Source organism: Lotus japonicus, chromosome 1 (assembly GCF_012489685.1).
Source record: "Lotus japonicus ecotype B-129 chromosome 1, LjGifu_v1.2".
Taxonomy (NCBI): Eukaryota; Viridiplantae; Streptophyta; class Magnoliopsida; order Fabales; family Fabaceae; genus Lotus; species Lotus japonicus.
Window position 1 is genome coordinate 82,908,921 of NC_080041.1, and position 17,151 is coordinate 82,926,071.

The 17,151-nt window shown below is 46.8% G+C and overlaps 1 protein-coding gene across 1 annotated transcript; it reads right to left on the reverse strand.

The window, feature by feature from the left end:
* Positions 1-6,109: 6,109 nt before the first annotated feature.
* On the reverse strand, positions 6,110-6,598 carry LOC130748652 (uncharacterized). The gene has a single exon (XM_057601889.1). It carries the CDS (start codon positions 6,596-6,598, stop codon positions 6,110-6,112), a length of 489 nt encoding a protein of 162 aa, XP_057457872.1.
* Between the last annotated feature and the right edge of the window lie 10,553 nt (positions 6,599-17,151).

A 17,151-nucleotide genomic window follows, 5' to 3' on the forward strand; every position in this document is an offset into this window, starting at 1 on the left:
GAGTGTCTTAGGGTTGGAAAATGAGACTTCATACTCTCCTCGTGGGCCAAGCCCAAAAATATTCACATTAGTATAAGTACTATTTGGGACTTGGGTCGGTTCAAATTCTAATGTTTCGAACTAAGACCCAAACCAATGGCACCAGGTTGACATAAAAACAAAACTAAACTGCATTTTAGTTGTCGGGTCAGGTCAATTCATTCAGGATAATCAGGTTGACTCCAAACCATGTGCACCCTTACATTGAAATAAGATTGAATCAAATATCATACGTTAGCTATATATAATTAACATGAGGTTTGCAAAAATAATATTATTAATTAGCTATTGAAGATACTTTATATTATTATTTAAATTAAAGATTAATTTCAAAAACTTATGATATAATAATATCAATTAGCTATTAATAAAAATTTATAGAACTAATTATGTTAACTATTGAGCATTTTCTAAAAAATTATATTAAATTTTAATGAATAGTAAAAAATTAATGCCTATTAATCATTAAAATTAATTAAAATATTAATTGTTATTCACAACTTGGAAACACTTTAAAAAAATTTGAATGAAATTTAAATAGTTAAATTGAAAGTCATTAAACATTTAATATTACAAATGCATTGTTTGGTGGGAATTGAAAATATTTGGATTTCGATCATCTAACCGAGTTAAAGGTAAGGTAAGTATTACATAGGGTTAATTATCAAATTGGTCTTTTTGTGTTTGTAAGGTAGTTCGCGTTTGGTCCTTCGCCGGAAAAAAAAATATGATTCTCATCCGCACGATTGCATCAACTTTTCCTCCAGTCCTCGACAGAGGACGGAGCTCCGACCAAGGTTATGAGTGGCATGCCGGAGCTGATATGGAATTATACAAAACATTTTTAATTATCTTTTTATTTCCACACATATAATTAAATTATTTATAATAATTAATTAAAAAAATCTGAATTACTAAATTTAATCCTTCATTATCTTCATCCTTATCCTCTTCAAACCCACCCATTTCTGGATTTTTTCTAAAAAAACACCAAAATTTCTCATAACCTTTCTTCCTTTCAAACCCACCCATTTCCCAAATTTTCCACAAAACCACTGTCAGTTTCTTCTCCTTCTCTATACCAAATCTTTCTTCCTCTCAAATGTTTCTTCTTTTCTCAACAAAGCACCAAAATCCATCATGCCCTTGACTCTCATCCACTTTCACCCCTTCCCTTGAACCATCTCTTCTAGAACAAAAATCTCTTCACCGGAAAACCTAGATTGAACATCCACTCTTTGCATCCTTAATTTGCTCCCAAGAACTTCTCAGAAAACTGCCGCTCCAGCGCCACTGCTTTTCATTCCCTCGGATTTTCCCTGCTCGCGTTTGTCCTCCAGTGAGTTCCCCTACTCAAATTCCCACTTGCACCTCTTCTTCCATTCCCTTTTCCAAAAATGTCTCCCAAGCGTCGCGCTAGAAACTCTTCTCAAAGAGCCACCCCGGCACCAACAGCTCTGGTTGACCCCACTGCCCCCGGAGGAATCCGCCTTGATGAGGAGGCGGCTAAGGCCTTCTGGTTCAAAGTATTCGCCACCCTTCCCAGTCTGTTTTCGAGAGCACTACTTAAGAGGCCATCCGCCATCCCTCTGAACATACTACTGACGAATCCGTCGCCAACGTTGCTCGTCGGGCCGGTGGGCTTTGCTTCGAGAAGCCCCTCGAATATATCCTCTGTGCCAGCGGTTGTAAGAGCAAATACCGTGAGTGGCAAAACCGCTCGATCGAAGACGCCGCGAAAAAGAAAATGTCTCACTTCTTCTATGTCTATGAATACCTGCACCTCGATCTTGGGATAAAATTCCTGTTCTCGCCGTTCTTCTGCCAAGTAATGAAGGAGGTCAACGTCGCCCCGTGTCTACTGTACTCGAACGCCTGTGCCTTTGCGAAGTGTTTTAAGATGATCTGCGACGCGGTTGGCCTTGAGCCCTCAATCACCCACTTCTTCTACTTCTACACCGTGGAACCTAAGTCATTGCAGTCCCACAGTTGGGTTTCTCTGAAATCCCGTGCCGGGCGCCAACGTCTTCACCCTTACAAGAGTAACGCCAAAGACAGATTTGCCCGCCGGTACTACTGGGTAGTGGTCCGTCCCTCGTATCCCGAGTTCTTCACCTTGCGGGATGGGACCGCCTGCTTCCCTTTTTACTAGACTGAGGCCCCCCACGATGTTCACAAAACGCCGGAGGCATCACTGAGCGATGAAGACAAAATCATCCTCAGCTTCTTCGCCAAACTCCCCATCCTCGAATGCTCCCAACTGCAATTCTTAGTTCACGATCCCTTCTCGTCACGAATCCTTTCCTGTTTCCCCTTATGTAGTTTGCCCTACATTCTGCCTTTAATTTTGCTAATGTTTTGCTTTTCCTTTTCATAAGAGCTGAAGTTCACCAAAGCCGAACTAATGAGCGCTCTCGCTGCCAAGGTTGTCCAATTTCCCCCCAAGTTCAATACTAACGGGGGAAAAAGGAGACGTACTGCGACTTCAGATGTTGATGGCTAGGCTTTCGGCCCCTCGCCTAAAAAGAAAGTCAAGAAAGCCAAGAAACTCGTGTCCGTCGACACCCTCCCCACTCAAACAGACCCAGATGGCGAGGTGGCTACCTCATCTGCCCCTCAGGGAGACATTGTCGTATGTCCCGCCCCTGAAGATACGGTTTCTTCCCCGCCATATCATGTGCCTGAGCATCCAACCTATCAGGGTGTGACGGATCCACCTTCAACTCCTTCGTGATGGTTGTTTATTGGCTAAGGTTTTTCAGGATTCGAGGCTCACCGCTGAGGTTGAGGAAGTGCGCCGGACGGCGGAGGAACTCCATGCTGTCACGCATAAAACTGGCGATGAACGGGACAGGCTGGTGACCCAGGTGGCAGCCCAAGAAATTAGGTTGAACAAGGTGATCTGTCTACCAGCCAAGCTTGAAACTGATCTGTCTACCAGCCAAGGGAGGCTCGAGGAATTGGAGGTGGAGCTCGAGGAAATGTAGCAAGAGTTAGACGCTCGTGCTGAAGGGATTTTCGCCAGGGAGAAGTCTCTTGCCGACAAGGATAAAGAACAGGCGTCCTTGCGTAGGGACTTGGCGTCAAAGGATGAGGTCGTGATGGCTCAGGTTGAGGCTAAAGACCAGGCTGTCGCGGATCTGAAAGCCCAAGCATCCTCCGATGCCGAGGCACTTTAGAAAATGTTGAAGGATGAAGATGCCGCTGCCGCCGCTGAAGAGCGTGGTCGTGCTTCTTTCTCGCCAAGGCCCAAGTCCTACACCTTCTTGACCAACTGGATCTTCACCCGATGGGGGCTTTCAAGAGAGTTACTCTCGCCGGCTTGGTTGGTCCAGATGATCCTCCGGGCTTTAATGAGGACCGTTTCCTGACTGTTGAAGATGAAGAAGAGGAAAATGTTAATAAAACTGGATGTTAATGAATATGGTCACTGTTTTGACTTTATTAGCTTAATGTTTCGTTTTTTGCCATTTTGTATGTTTTCAACTTAAACCTGAATTATGTTTAACGACATTGAAAGTGTGTAGGGTTTAACTAGGACTTTTTACTCGGTTTATTGGAACCAAGGCTTGATTCACACGCTTTTCCCGGAAGAGCAGGTGCGGCCTCGCCAACTCTACTCGGTGAGGATTTACTGTGGCTTGGGTCCCAATGGCCATTTGGGTTGCCCAAGGCTTGGCCTAGTTAGGTATGCTCACCCTTACTCGGGGAGGATTTTTGGATAAGAAGCTTATCCCACACATCGCCAACGGATAGCAGCGATTGCGCCGGACTTTCCGAAGCGATCCCCAGACATTAAGGTCGTGTTGGGATCGCCACTTCAGGGAAGTTTTCCCACCGTGGAACCGCTACAATTCAGTTATTTTGTAGGAGTATTGCTGGGAATATCCTCTTTGTATTTGATTGTAAAAAGTATTTTTACATTTTTTGAGGGATGCCTCATTAGAAAACTCTCGTGGTGGAGAAAAATGTAAGACCAAGATTTGGTCATGTAGTACCACTCTATGTTTTGATGATTACATGTTAACTATTGTGTATGAACAATTATGGTACTCTAACATTGTTTTCTGAGTGTTTAAATGACAGGCTCTGACTCTAGTCAATACTCACAATTATCAGAAGCATTTAGCCAAGAGTAACCAACGCAACGCTTTCGCACTCACTATGTTCTGATTGAACAGTAGTATATGCTTCAGAAGTTCTGAAGAGGATAAGCTCTGATGTGGGTTCAGATCACTTCAAGTTCTGAAGACCAGAAGGTCTGAAGGTCCAGAGGCTCTGAAGGTCCAGAGCCTTTGAAGGTCCAGAAGCTCTGAAGGTCCAGAAGCTAAGAAGTAAAGATTTTGAAGTCCAAGAATAAGCTGGCTTTGAAGACCAAGTACTTCCAACTCTGATGTCCAGAAGCAGAAGATATGAAGGTCAGAGGATCCAAGCATCCCTCTGACTCTGATCACCAAGCTTCACAAGTTCCAACATGAAGCGTTGTTTGATCAGAAGTCAACTAGGATAAGGCTCACGTCACTGTCCAAGTACAAAAGCAATTGTACTATCCTGACGACCTTACCTAAGATGTTCAGCCACAACAGAATCTGGAAGTTCCGGATTTGCCCTCCAACGGTAGCATTTCAAACAACGGATACAACCTTAATCCTTGGAGTATAAATAGAGGCTGAAGTTGGAAGAAGAGGCTAAGAAACTTTGTACAAGCTTAAGCAACCATTCAATATTCTCTTAGCAATTTTTCTTCAATCGTTCTTATTGTTTTTACCTTAGCTTTCTTAGAAGCATTCATTGTAAACCCAAAACCCTCAAACAATTAGTTTGATTTCCTTAAGGGACCAAGGTTGGTCAGCTCCTTGAGAAGACTAAGAGAGTGAATCTTAGTGTTTTCTAGTTCATTGTATTGTTAGTCATTGAGCAGGTTGCTAGTGCAGTTGTAACAAACATTGAATAGTGTATTGCCTTCATTCTAAGAAGGAAGAAATCACCTTAACGGGTGGACTGGACTAGCTTGAGCGATTATCAAGTGAACCAGGATAAAATACTTGTGTGCTTTTCTTCATCTCTTATCTTTGCACCTTGATTGTTTGTTCGAGAGATTTGTCTAAATCTCAAGAGGGAAAAGTTTTTAGTGGAAAATGCTATTCAAACCCCCCCTTTCTATCGTTTTTCATACCTTCAAAAAAGAGTACTTTTTTAGTCCTAATTTTGTACCAAGCTTGCTCTGCTGGAGTCAAGTCCTTGCTCGTCTCGCCATGCCGGTGGCTGCCTTCTGTCGCCATTCAGAGCACCTCGCCAAGAATCCCATCTCTCGACCCTGAAGTGCTTGCCACCCAACCTGCATCCTCTGGAAACCAAACCTCTCGCCCGGACCTCCTGTGGTGAAACTGATTTTCACCCACCTTGAATTTGCCCTTCAATTGTTGAGCTATTTTGGAGGGTTTGAAACCCGCCGCCCCCGCCGCCTTCCAATACACCATTTTTCCCTTGCCTTTGTTCTCTGGGCGATACTCATGACGCATCGCCCGTACCTTCCCAGATTTACTCTGGAACCACCCTGCTGAGCTGCTTTTCCTTTTCCTTCGTTTTTGCTGCAATGATTCCGGGAGACCACCGACGGCGACTTCCCAAATTTTCCATGGCCGCCATTGTTCTGACAATGCTCCGAAGGGACTGCTGCCTGCTGCTCCATTTTCCCCTTTCCGTCACCTTCGAAGTGACTCTTCAGGAGAATCAGCTTCTTAAACTTGGGCAAGCCCCACTTGGCATCCTTCTCACTCCAGTAAAAAAGGTCTAAATTTTTTCCTACCAAATTTTCCAAACAGTATTCTTGCTCCATTGTAAGCTCAGGATCAATCGTCAAGACTCCCCTACTAAACTTGAAAAGCTCAAGATCTCCGATCAAGCGTTCTCATCGTTCCTCCGCAAGAGGACCGGTGAACTGCCCATCCTTACCTGTCCTCCTTTTAGCTCTTTCTTCATAACGGCTCGCTCGGCGCCTTCCGTTCCTCGCGCCAGCCAACTGTCCCTGCCTGCTTGTTCTACCCTGGTCCTTATCTTGAACGTCCCTCTACTCCTGATCTCCATCTAAAACCTCAATTTCGTGGCACCTGTGACCTGCAACAGCTCCCTTCTTGCCATACAGACTCAAACAGTTGTTGTAACATTCTCTTGCTCTCCGCTGATCAACTGGTATCTTTCTTACCTTGTCGTTGTTTAGCGGGTACTTCACCGCCAAGTGAGCCGTTGAAATCACTGCACATAGAAGATTCAGCGTGATCCGACCAATGATGATGTTGTACGACGCTACTACCTGCAAAATCAAATACCTTACTCGCAGAACCTTCGCGTTGTCATCAATACCAAAAATTGTGTCCATATCCAGGTAGCCGCGCACCCAAACTTGTTCTCCGGAGAATCCTACCAGAGTTCCTGTGTACGACGTCAGGTCCTGATCTGTCAGCCCCAGCTTGTCGAACGCGTCGTCGTAGATTATATCCGCTGAACTGCCCTGATCTAGGAGTACACGCCTTACGTTGAAACTATTGATCCTTACCATGACCACTATGAGATCATCCTTGTGGGTCTTGATCCCTTCAAAATCAGCCGACGACACTACTATATCCGAATGCTGAAAACCAAACAGAATCTCTTGTACTGAACTTACCGCTTTGACGTGCCTTCGCCTCGCCGCCTGAGTGTCACCCCCGCCACCGAAGCCTCTGACGATTGTATTGATGTTCCAACTGGCGGCTCCAGATCTTTGTTGAAGGTTTCCTCAGCTCCCTTCTTTCCAATCGCTAATGTCTCCTTTCGATATCTCGCTGGGGTTCAGCGACGGTTGTCCTGTCCGTGCTCCTCTCGTTGGCGGTCCCCTTGCTGGCGATAACCCTACTGACGATCACCTCAATCATACTGTTGTGAGTGTCCCACCTTGATCAGCCTTTCAATTTCTTTCTTCAGGGTGAAGCAGTCATCAGTGTCGTGGCCCGCCGAGCGGTGGTACTCGCACAATTTAGTCTTGTCTACCCACTCGTGGCGGGCGCGCCTCTTGCTCGACTTCCACAACTGCATGCTTTGCTTTTACCTCGCGAAGTGTTGGTCAATCTTCAAGTGCATAGAATATACCCGATTTTAATTTATCGAACCACAGAGAATTGGAATGCGAATTTGGTTTAAGATTCAAGTTCAAGGTTGGAAAGCAAATAAAATTCAGTTTTAAGGGTTGATTGTTAAGTTGATTAATTATAAATCTAACAAAGATAAGTGTGTGAAGAACAATGGTGAGCATGCCTTGGGTTCTTGCTTAACTAATTCAGTTCTAATCAACCTATTCTATCCACAAAACTCTGAGTCTCTCCTTGATGCTATAATCTAAACAACTATCTATCAATGCCTCGCATAGTTAATACTCTCAAATCAAAGGATAAGCTCAATTCCTTGTGTACTTAAACAATTGTTTGAGGCATTAAGTTTTCAATTTCAGATCAACAAACCCCAACTCTTCCTCTATTCCTAGTAGCAAGCATAGAAGAGGTAATCCCACAATAAGTCCCTAATCTATAACAAACTTCCGTTCTATTATAGAAAAGCATAAAGCTAGCACGCATTCTAACTTGAAACATAAAGCATGGATATGGGATTCAAGGGTTTACTCAGAGGATTCATGAATAGAAATAGGAATTAAGATTAAAACATCATAAGTCTTACAAAGAAGCCAAAGCAAAAGGGGTTTAGCCAAGCATAGCTATAGAACTCATACAAGAAAGAAAGGATGAAACCTGGAACATGGACTTGGAGAAAGCTTCTCCTCAAGCTCCAGAGCCTAACCTTACTTCTAACTTATTTAGGAATGTATAGAAATGACAAAAGTTACAAAAGAAATGACAAAAAGTAAATTTATAGGCAATTTGGGAGAACTAGGGCGCTCAAGCACTGCCCTGGGGCGCTTGAGCGCTCCCTAAACAGAAGCCGGCACGAAGCTTCTGGAGTGCTGGCACCTGGGCGCTCAGCCCCAGCGCTTGGGCGCTCAGCACCCAGACAGAAAAACTTTCCATTTTCTCTTTAACTCCCTTTGAATGCTTCCATCAATTATCCTGATAGCTCTTTGGCTTTCCCTCTTCATCAGTTACCACCTGAAGTACTTAGAGCCCAAGCTAAGGAATAAAATCAAGAAACTCAAAGGATTAAAAGCACTAAAGTCCTCACAATTGAGTGGAAAACAAATGCAAGTCCTAAACTTACTTAAAATGCAAGAAAGGTCCCTATAAAACTACAAATTTACGAAAACAAAATAAAAACTCAAAGAAAGATAAAAATGCAGGATAATGCATGAAACACTACATGATACTCAAAAAAAAGACTCAAAATAAACTACGAAATAACCCTAAAAAGACTACTAAACTAGGGTCATCACGAAGCAAGTCTGTCAGATGTGCACTAAGGTCCTTGTGTGCTTCCTCTCGTCGGGGTGATCCTTGTTGTTGCCAAGGGCGACGCTGCTCAAAACTCTCTTTCTTCGGATAAAGCTGGTCCTTAGCATATTTCTCCGATGACTTACCGTTCTTCTCCCTTCGCTTGTTGCTTTCACCTTTCTCCTAGCCTTGCCCGTCCTTTTTCAATTGTTCTACTTGTCTGCCATCTTTCTCCTTCTTCGCACGCTTTCTTTTAAACGTTTCATCCTCCTCATCCAAAATGTAAGTGTTTGCCCGCACGCAAATCTCTGCCATGAAATGTCGATGGAAACATTCTACACTTCACCGCGTCCGAGGTCGCGCTTATCACCATCTTCGTGTTGAAATACAGAAGGTCATCCTTCGGATCCGTCTTCTCACTGTAAGATTCCAGGACGAGATTCTTCAAGTTGTCCGGAATTAAGACCTCTCTCACCGCTGCTGAGAAATGCTCGAATTCCGCTACGACCTCCGCCTCTCGCACTCCTTCGTCCTGCTGCTCATGGCGGAAATAGTCAAGCTGCTCTTGCAAATAGTCATCTGTTTCCGAATGTCGTCAACGTTGCGTATCAAACGCCGCCAATCTTTGTGAGGAAATTTCCTCTGAGGCTTCAGTGATCCATTTTCTGCAAGGATCGGGGAGTTCCCCGGAGTTCCTTGCTGCGAAAGGTGAGGATGGCGGAGTAGGCAACGGAGGTGTTGGAGAAGGAGGATGGGGAAGCGGTGGAGGTGGAGGAGGAATCAGTTGCTTAGGCTGCTCGCGACGAACCTCCTCGCGACCTGGTCTCCCCCTCACACGACGCGATGGTGAACCGCGCCTCTGCTCCTGCGTCTCACTGCGTCGACGACGGCGAGTTTCCATCGAAAATCAAGCGTAAGCCAGAAAATCAATCCGAACTTCTCTTGATCGTAAAAGCAATCCACGTAGTCTGGGAATTGAAATGCACCGATCCCCACAGACGGTGGCAAATCTTCTAGCCAAGAACATAGAGATATGGTATAGTACCTAAAGTGAAGGGGTTGCAACAAGAGAGAATCTAGAGAGGGAAATGTGTAACTGCCTAGAGAGAGAGAGTGTAACCGCTTAGAAAGAGAAAATAACTGAAGTTAGAGTTTGTTATTGATTAAATGAGCCAAGAGTCTCTTACATGTGGTAACCGCTCCCTATTTATAGGCTAGGTGTTCTATCCAAGAACATAGAGATGAGGTATGGTACCTAGAGTGAGAGGATTGCGATGTGAGAATCTTAGAGAGAAAGGACGTAACCGCTTAGAGAGAGAATATAACTGAATTTCAAGCTTTTATTTCTCAAATGAGCTAAGAGTCCTTTACAATTGGTAACCGCCCCTTATTTATAGACTTGGGGTTGGGCCTAACACCCCTAACCGCTCTTAGTGGGCCAGTTGGGCCTCTTAGGGGAGGCCCAAACTCCCTGGCTCATTCACTGCCCTGTGACAAGCGCCCTTGGGCGAGGGCCCCTTTGTCTCGCCCAGTCCATAAGACACCGAGCTCGAAGCATGAGGGCTAAGAGTGTCTTAATAATTTAGGCATCCAATATGAGAAAAACTAACTAATGTCAAAGCTTAGTGATGAAGAATGATTGCCAACATGGCATAGTAAGTAAAGCCAAAGCTAATTTCTGATTCCCTTCACGAGCCCCTCCGAGTCCACAAGTCCACAGGTTATGGCGACGATGCTTGGTTCTCTCGCCCTATTCCAGTTGTGATCGCCGTGAATCATGGTTGTCTGACGCGTGAAGGCCACTTGTAATGTACTGAAGAAGTGCAAAGGCCAGCGAATCTGCAGAATCCAAACCGTTGTCCTCGAAACGTCCCCTCGAACCGCAATAAAGCCTGCCAATTTGAATTTAATCCAATCAACCGTCATGATTTTTATTTAATGCGCCATCCACGCTTCCTGAAATACGCGTCCTTTCCCCCAATAATCATTTCATCTTGTCATTATAGGTTACGACTCCTTACTTAACTGTGAATCATCTCCTTTCTTATTTCTTTATTACCTCATTCCTTATTGCCAATGCCCTCATACTCTTCCCGACTCTCACAACGGTTTCTCCTGACAACCCCGCGAACTCCGACCTCTCCTGCTTCCTTCTTCACAGCTTCTCTTTGGTTAGTATTCTCATCCTTGTTTTTACTCTTTCCTTTTGTTTTCGCGATGCCTCCAACAGGAGCCCTTTCTTCTGTGGAGGAAATCAAAGCCCACCGCTTGAAAACCTTCGCCACTCTCCCTTCCCCAATCCAGAACGCTCCTGACCAAGGGATCCTTGACCAACCCTCGGAACTTGTCACTGGTGACTCTGTCTCTGACCTCGCCCGCAGGGTTGGGGGTTTTTGTAGCACCCCGTTGTTAGAAAACCTCCTTCGCACTACAGGTTGCCAAGGCCAAGATCGCTCGTGGCAGCACCGCGCACTTAATAACCCCAAGTACTCCCATTTCTTTTTTATGTATGAATACCTGTTCCTTGACCTTGGAATCAAACTCCCTTTCTCCCCATTTCTTAGCCAAGTGTTACGTGACGTCAACGTTTCCCTTTGCCAACTTCATCCCCGCGCCTGAACTTACTTGAGCTGTTTTGAAATTCTCTGCAACAATGTCGACGTAGTTCCTTCAACTGCCCTCTTCTTCTTTTTCTTTGAAGTGGATTCCCGATCCCTAGGGTCCCCTGGCTAGGTCGAACTGGCGCCCCGCCTGGGCCGGGAACGACTCAGACTCAGCCCTTACCAGGGTGACCCTAAACCATGTCTAGCTCGCCGGTACTTCCGGGTCGTCGTTCATCCAGCCTACCCCTCGTCCTTTACGCAAAGAGACGGGAAAGCTCCCTTCCCTTTTTACTAGACCAAGTGCCCTAAACCAGTAGCCGATCCTTCTAAAGCACCTTTGTCCGCCAGAGAGAATTTCGCCCTCAGGGTCCTCGCCCGACTTCCCCGCCTTAATTGTGCTGAATTACTCGGCGCCCCTGCGGGCTCCAAGCTACTCCCGCAATTAGGTTTCTCTTTTAAATGCTCTTTCAGGTACTCTCTTGACTTTTCTGCTGCTAACAACACCTTTTTGTTTTTGCCTTTCAGGGAATATGAAGTTCTCCACGCTGAGCTCCTGAAGGCTTTCACCTCTGGGAATGCCAAGGTATTCTCCTCAACCCAAGTCGGGGAAAAGAGAAAATGTTCGTCGGTGCACGCCGAATCATCCAAGAGAAGAGATTTGGGAGAGCCAAACCCTCAGACTATCCCTTCGACCAGCACAGATGGAGGACCAATCGCGTCTGAACCTGCCGCCGCAGATCCCCCACTGGTGTCCACTCATCATGGTCAGACGGGCGCCTCTCTGCCTCCAAACACTCCTCCCACCACGACCCCATTGGAAGGGCAAAAGTCACCTTCCTCCGTCCGCCCGTCGTCTTTCTCACCCGGCCCGACTTCCTTTGACCCATCAACCCCACACCTTCCCGGGGCTAGTGGTGAAGGAGAAAATCCTCCTGCGGACCACCCGGAGGGTCCTTCCAGCGGCTCCTCCCAAGATCCCTTTGTCTTCCTCCTTTCTCACCCTTATCTTGAGAAACTGAGGGAGGCCTCCAGCCAGGACCCGCAGGATATTGCACAGGAAGCCGTGTCCAACCTCCTCCGCGCCGGGTGTTTGTTCACCCAAGTGGCCCATCGAGCACGACCCCTTGCAGGAGTCTCCGAGCTCCGCCAAGAGGTGGAGAAGCTGCGTTCTAACAACTTTCGAGCGAACGATACTTGCTCTAAACTGTCCAACCAATTGGCAGCAGATGAGGGCAAGGTCAAAAAGATGCAGCAAAAGCTCAAGGAGGCGAGGCTTGCAGTTTTAATGGCGAACGAGAAAGGGGAAAAGCTTGAGACCCAGGTCGAGGAGCTCCAACGGGACCTTGACGCCAAAGAGGTCATTGCTGCTTCTCAGGTGGAAACCCTTGCCACCAAAGATAAGGAGATCGCCACCTTGCGTGACGAACTGGCGGGCAAGGGTAAGGACCTCGCCGAGGCTCAGGCGGATCTGGCGTCTAAGTGCCAGCTCGCGGCTGAAAAGGATGCCCAAGCTAAAGCTCTAGAAGAGAAGATAAGAAGGGAAGCGGCCCTGGCGGCGGCCAAGGAGCGCGTTCGCGGCTTCCTCATTTCTAAGGCCCAAGTCAAACACCTTCACCTTTCTGTTAACCTCAGCTCCTTGGGAATCTTTAAAAAGGTCACCCCAATCGGGTTGGAGGGTCCATAAGATCCACCGGAAGTTGTCCATGTTGATCTCGGGGATACTGTGGAATAAGAGAAGAAAACATAATGTTAATTATCCTTAATAATTGTAACATTAGTACTCCTTTATTTTTGTAATAACGTATTTGTTTCAATTGCACGTTTCGATTTTGAGTTAATTAGTTCAACTTTTATTTCCTATGTCTGTTTAATCGCTTTTCCAAAATTTTCACACGCTTCCCTCTCAGTCTCCTTGGGTCTGAATTACGTTTGACGATATTGATGGTGTGTCCGGTTTAACTAGGACTTTTGCTCAGTTTCGAACTGAGGCTTTGTTCACACGCTCCCGTAAGATCAGGTGTGGCCCCGCCAGCTTTACTTGGCGAGGACTTACAGTGGCTCGGGTCCCAATGGCCATGTGGGTTGCCCGAGACTTAGCCTACTTAGGTTCGCTCGCCCAAATTTCGGGGAGGCTATTTTGGATAAGAAGCTTATCCGCACACGTCGCCACGGATGACGGCGAGCAGGGTCGGCTTTTCCGGAGCAATCCCCAGACATCAAGGTCGTGTTGGGATTACAACCTTCAGGGAATTTTTCCCACCTAGCACTTGCCGCAATTCAGTGTGGTTGAAATTGCTTGATACAATTTTTGTATTTTCAATCAGACGTTATAGTCAACAAACTCCCGAGATGGAGAACAAGAACGTGTCTTTGTTTTTACAATTTTTAGGCGTTTTAGCCAACAAACTCCCGATATGGAGAACAAGAATATGTCTTTGTTTTTAATCCAGCGGTCTTCATGAGTCTTGTTTAGTCGATTGCCCTCGCCTCCAATCTAATCTCTTCCTCAATCTTCAGCTGTAGTATTACCTCAGGCTTGATGCGTTCCAAGATCGCAGCACTCGCCTCCCATCCAAACACTCGAGGTGGTAGGCCCCCTTCCCCAACGCTCTCAAGATTCTGTAAGGGCCTTCCCAGGCCGGACTCAACTTATTCCCCACATTCCCAGTTCGTTTCTTAAGAACCAAATCTCCTTCCTGCATCACACTTGGGCGGACTTTTGAGTCATACCTCGCCGCAGTCCGCCGTTTCATCGCAGCCTCTCTGATACGAGCCTCATCCCGCGTTTCCGACAGCAAGTCCAGTTCCACAACCATATTAGAAGAATTCTCGCCCTCGAACTGTGGTGTTGTTCGCCAAGAGCTGTTTTCTATTTCCACATGCAGCATGGTGTCCGCCTCGTAGGTCATTCTGAAAGGAGTTTCCTTTGTGGTTGAGTGCGACGTAATGTTGTAGGACCAAATCACAACCGAGAGCTCGTCCAGTCAGACTCCCTTTGCCTCAGAGAGTTGACGCTTTAAACCTCGCAAGATCAGTTTATTTGCTGACTCCGCTTGGCCATTGGTCTGAGGGTGTTCCACTGAAGAAAACCTCAGTTGTATGCCCATTTACTCGCAAAACTCCCTTGCTTGTTTGCTTGCAAATTGCGTCCCATTGTCCGAGACAATCGCCCTCGGGACCCCAAACCGACACACGATCGTTTTCCAATAGAAACTTACGATCTTTCCCGCGGTGATAGTCACAAGGGGTTCAGCTTCTACCTACTTTGTGAAGTAATCCACCGCTACAAGGAGGAACTTCATCTGTGACCTGGCGGCCGGAAAGGGTCCCAACAGGTCGACCCCCCACATGGCGAAAGGCCATGGCACGCTGATCGTAGCCAATTGCTCTGGCGGGGCTTTGGGCAAGTCAGCAAACATCTGGCATTTTTCGCATTTTTTCACAAATTCTGCGCAATCTTTCCTCATCGTGGGCCAGTAGAAGCCTGCCCTGAGGACTTTGCACGCCAAGGACCTTCCCCCGATGTGGCTGGCGCAGACTCCCTCATGAACCTCCGCCATGACGGCCTCGTACTTTCCGGGCAGCAGACACCTCAAGAGGGGCGAGCTAAATCCTCTTCGAAAAAGCGTGTCATCGATCAGTGTGTAGTGTCCCGCCTCTCGCCTTTGCTCCTTCGCGTATTTTAATACCTCGCCCGGCTTTCTCGCCAAGATGTCCACGAGGAGGTCCATCCAAGTTTCCTGGCGCTCGACACTGGCCACCAGCTCCCCCTCTATACTCAGATTGACCAGTGTCTCCTGAATCATACTTCGATTATTCCCAGGCTTCCGGGTACTTGTTAGCTTTGCTAGGGCATCCGCCCTTTGATTCTTCACCCTTGGCACGAACTCAACTACCACCTCCTGCAGTTGACCCATGAGGAGTCGCACGCGCTCCAGATATTTTCCCAGGGCAGGCTCTTTTACCTGAAACACCTCATTTACCTTATTTGCTACCAGCAACGAGTCTGTTCTAACTAGCAAACTGTCAATCTGAACCTCGATGGCCAACTTCAAGCCCGCGATTAACGCTTCGTACTCCGCCTGATTGTTGCTTACTTTGAACTGAAATCTCAAAGACTGCTCTAGTATTAATTCCCCAGGCCCTTGCAGCGTGACCCCTGCTCCGCTTCCATTTTCATTCGACGATCCATCTACGAACAGTGTCCATTGCGTACTTACCCTCTCGCCGGCTTCCGGTGTTAACTCTACCACGAAATCTGCTAAAGCTTGCGCTCCTATTTTTCCTCTTTTGTCATATTGCAAACCATACCCCGACAGTTCTACTGACCACGCGACGAGCCTTCCCGATAAGTCTGGCTTCTGCAACACCTGCCTCAAAGGTAGATCAGTTCTTACCTTAACCTGAAAGTTGTAGAAGTAAGGCGTTAGGTGTCTGACGGTCACGAGCACGGCGAGCGCCGCCTTCTCAATCTTCTGGTACCTGATCTCTACGCCCTGAAGTGTGTGGCTGACAAAGTAGACTATTTTTTGTTCGCCTTCCACTTCTTGGAGAATTACTGAGCTGATCGCATGGTCGCTGACAGAGAAATACAAATGTAAAGGGAGGCCTTGGATAGGTTTTGATAGAACTGGCGGTGCAGACAACAGTTCCTTGAGGCGATTGAAAGCCTCCTCGCACTCTGGGCTCCACTCAAAAGCTGCATTTTTCTTAAGGCATTTGAAAAACGGAGCTGACTTGTCGCCCGAGTGAGGTAGGAATCTAGAAAGGGCCGCAATCCGCCCCGTCAGACGCTGCACCTCTTTCACACTGCCTGGACTCTTCATTTCCTGAATTGCTTTGCACTTGTCCGGGTTGTTCTCAATTCCTCTCGGTGTTATCATGAAGCCTAGAAACTTTCGTCCTTGTTTACCAAAAGAGCACTTTTCTGGATTGATTCTCATGTTGTATTTACGGAGCCTGCCAAAAGCTTCCAGCAAATCTTCATGATTATTTGCTCCCAGAACGGACTTTACGATCATGTCATCTACGTAGACCTCCATGTTTCTTCCTACCTGATCTGCGAAGACCTTGTCCATCAGTCGTTGATATGTCGCCCCGGCATTCTTCAATCCAAAAGGCATTGTCTGATAGCAGTAATTCACCTTGGCGGTCATGAGGGCCGTTTTGTCCTCGTCCGACGGGTGCATTTTGATCTGGTGGTAACTTGAGTAGGCATCCATTAGGCTCAGCAATTCATTGTCGGACACTCCGTCCACTAGTTTGTGTATACTTGGCAAGGGGTAAGAATCCTTTGGGCATGCCTTGTTCAGATATGTGTAGTCCACGCACATGCGCCATTTTCCGTTTGCCTTCTTTACCATCACCACGTTCGTCAACCATGTGGGATATTTGATTTCTCGGATAAATTCCGCCGCCAGTAATTTGTTTACCTCTTGCTGAACGACCTTCTCCTTTTCATCACCCATGCGCCGGCGTGTCTGGGTTACTGGCTTAATCCCGGGGTCCAAAGCTAGCATATGAGAAATGAAGTTTGGATCTATTCCCGGCATATCCTTGTGGCTCCATGCGAAAAGATCCAGATTTTCTCCTAACAATGTTGATAGCCTTTGTTCTTGGCTCTCAGTCAACCTAGTCCCGATTTTAAGGACCCTGTCTCCAAATTTCAGCTCCTTGGTTTCTTCGATCGGGGTGGGCCTGTTAACGCGGCCTTCGCCTCTTGATCCAGGCTCTCCTCTGGCACATCGACCTCGTGGCACCGGTGTCCGATCGAGGCACTCTTCCTCCGTACCGATCCACCACATTGCAGTAGCATTCTCTTGCGATCTTCTGGTCCACACTAATTCTCCCAATGCGCCCACTTGCCAACGGATATTTGACCGCCAGACGTGCGGTTGAAATCACGGCACATAGCCGATTCAAAATGTTTTTGCCGATTATTATGTTGTAAGATCCCACCGCCCCTAAGACTAGGTATCTTACCTTCAACGTTTTAATGTTCTCAAGCTCGCCAAATATAGTATCGAGGTCGAGGACGCCCCTCACCCACACCTGCTTGCCCGCAAACCCCACAAGAGAACCTATGTAGGGAGTGA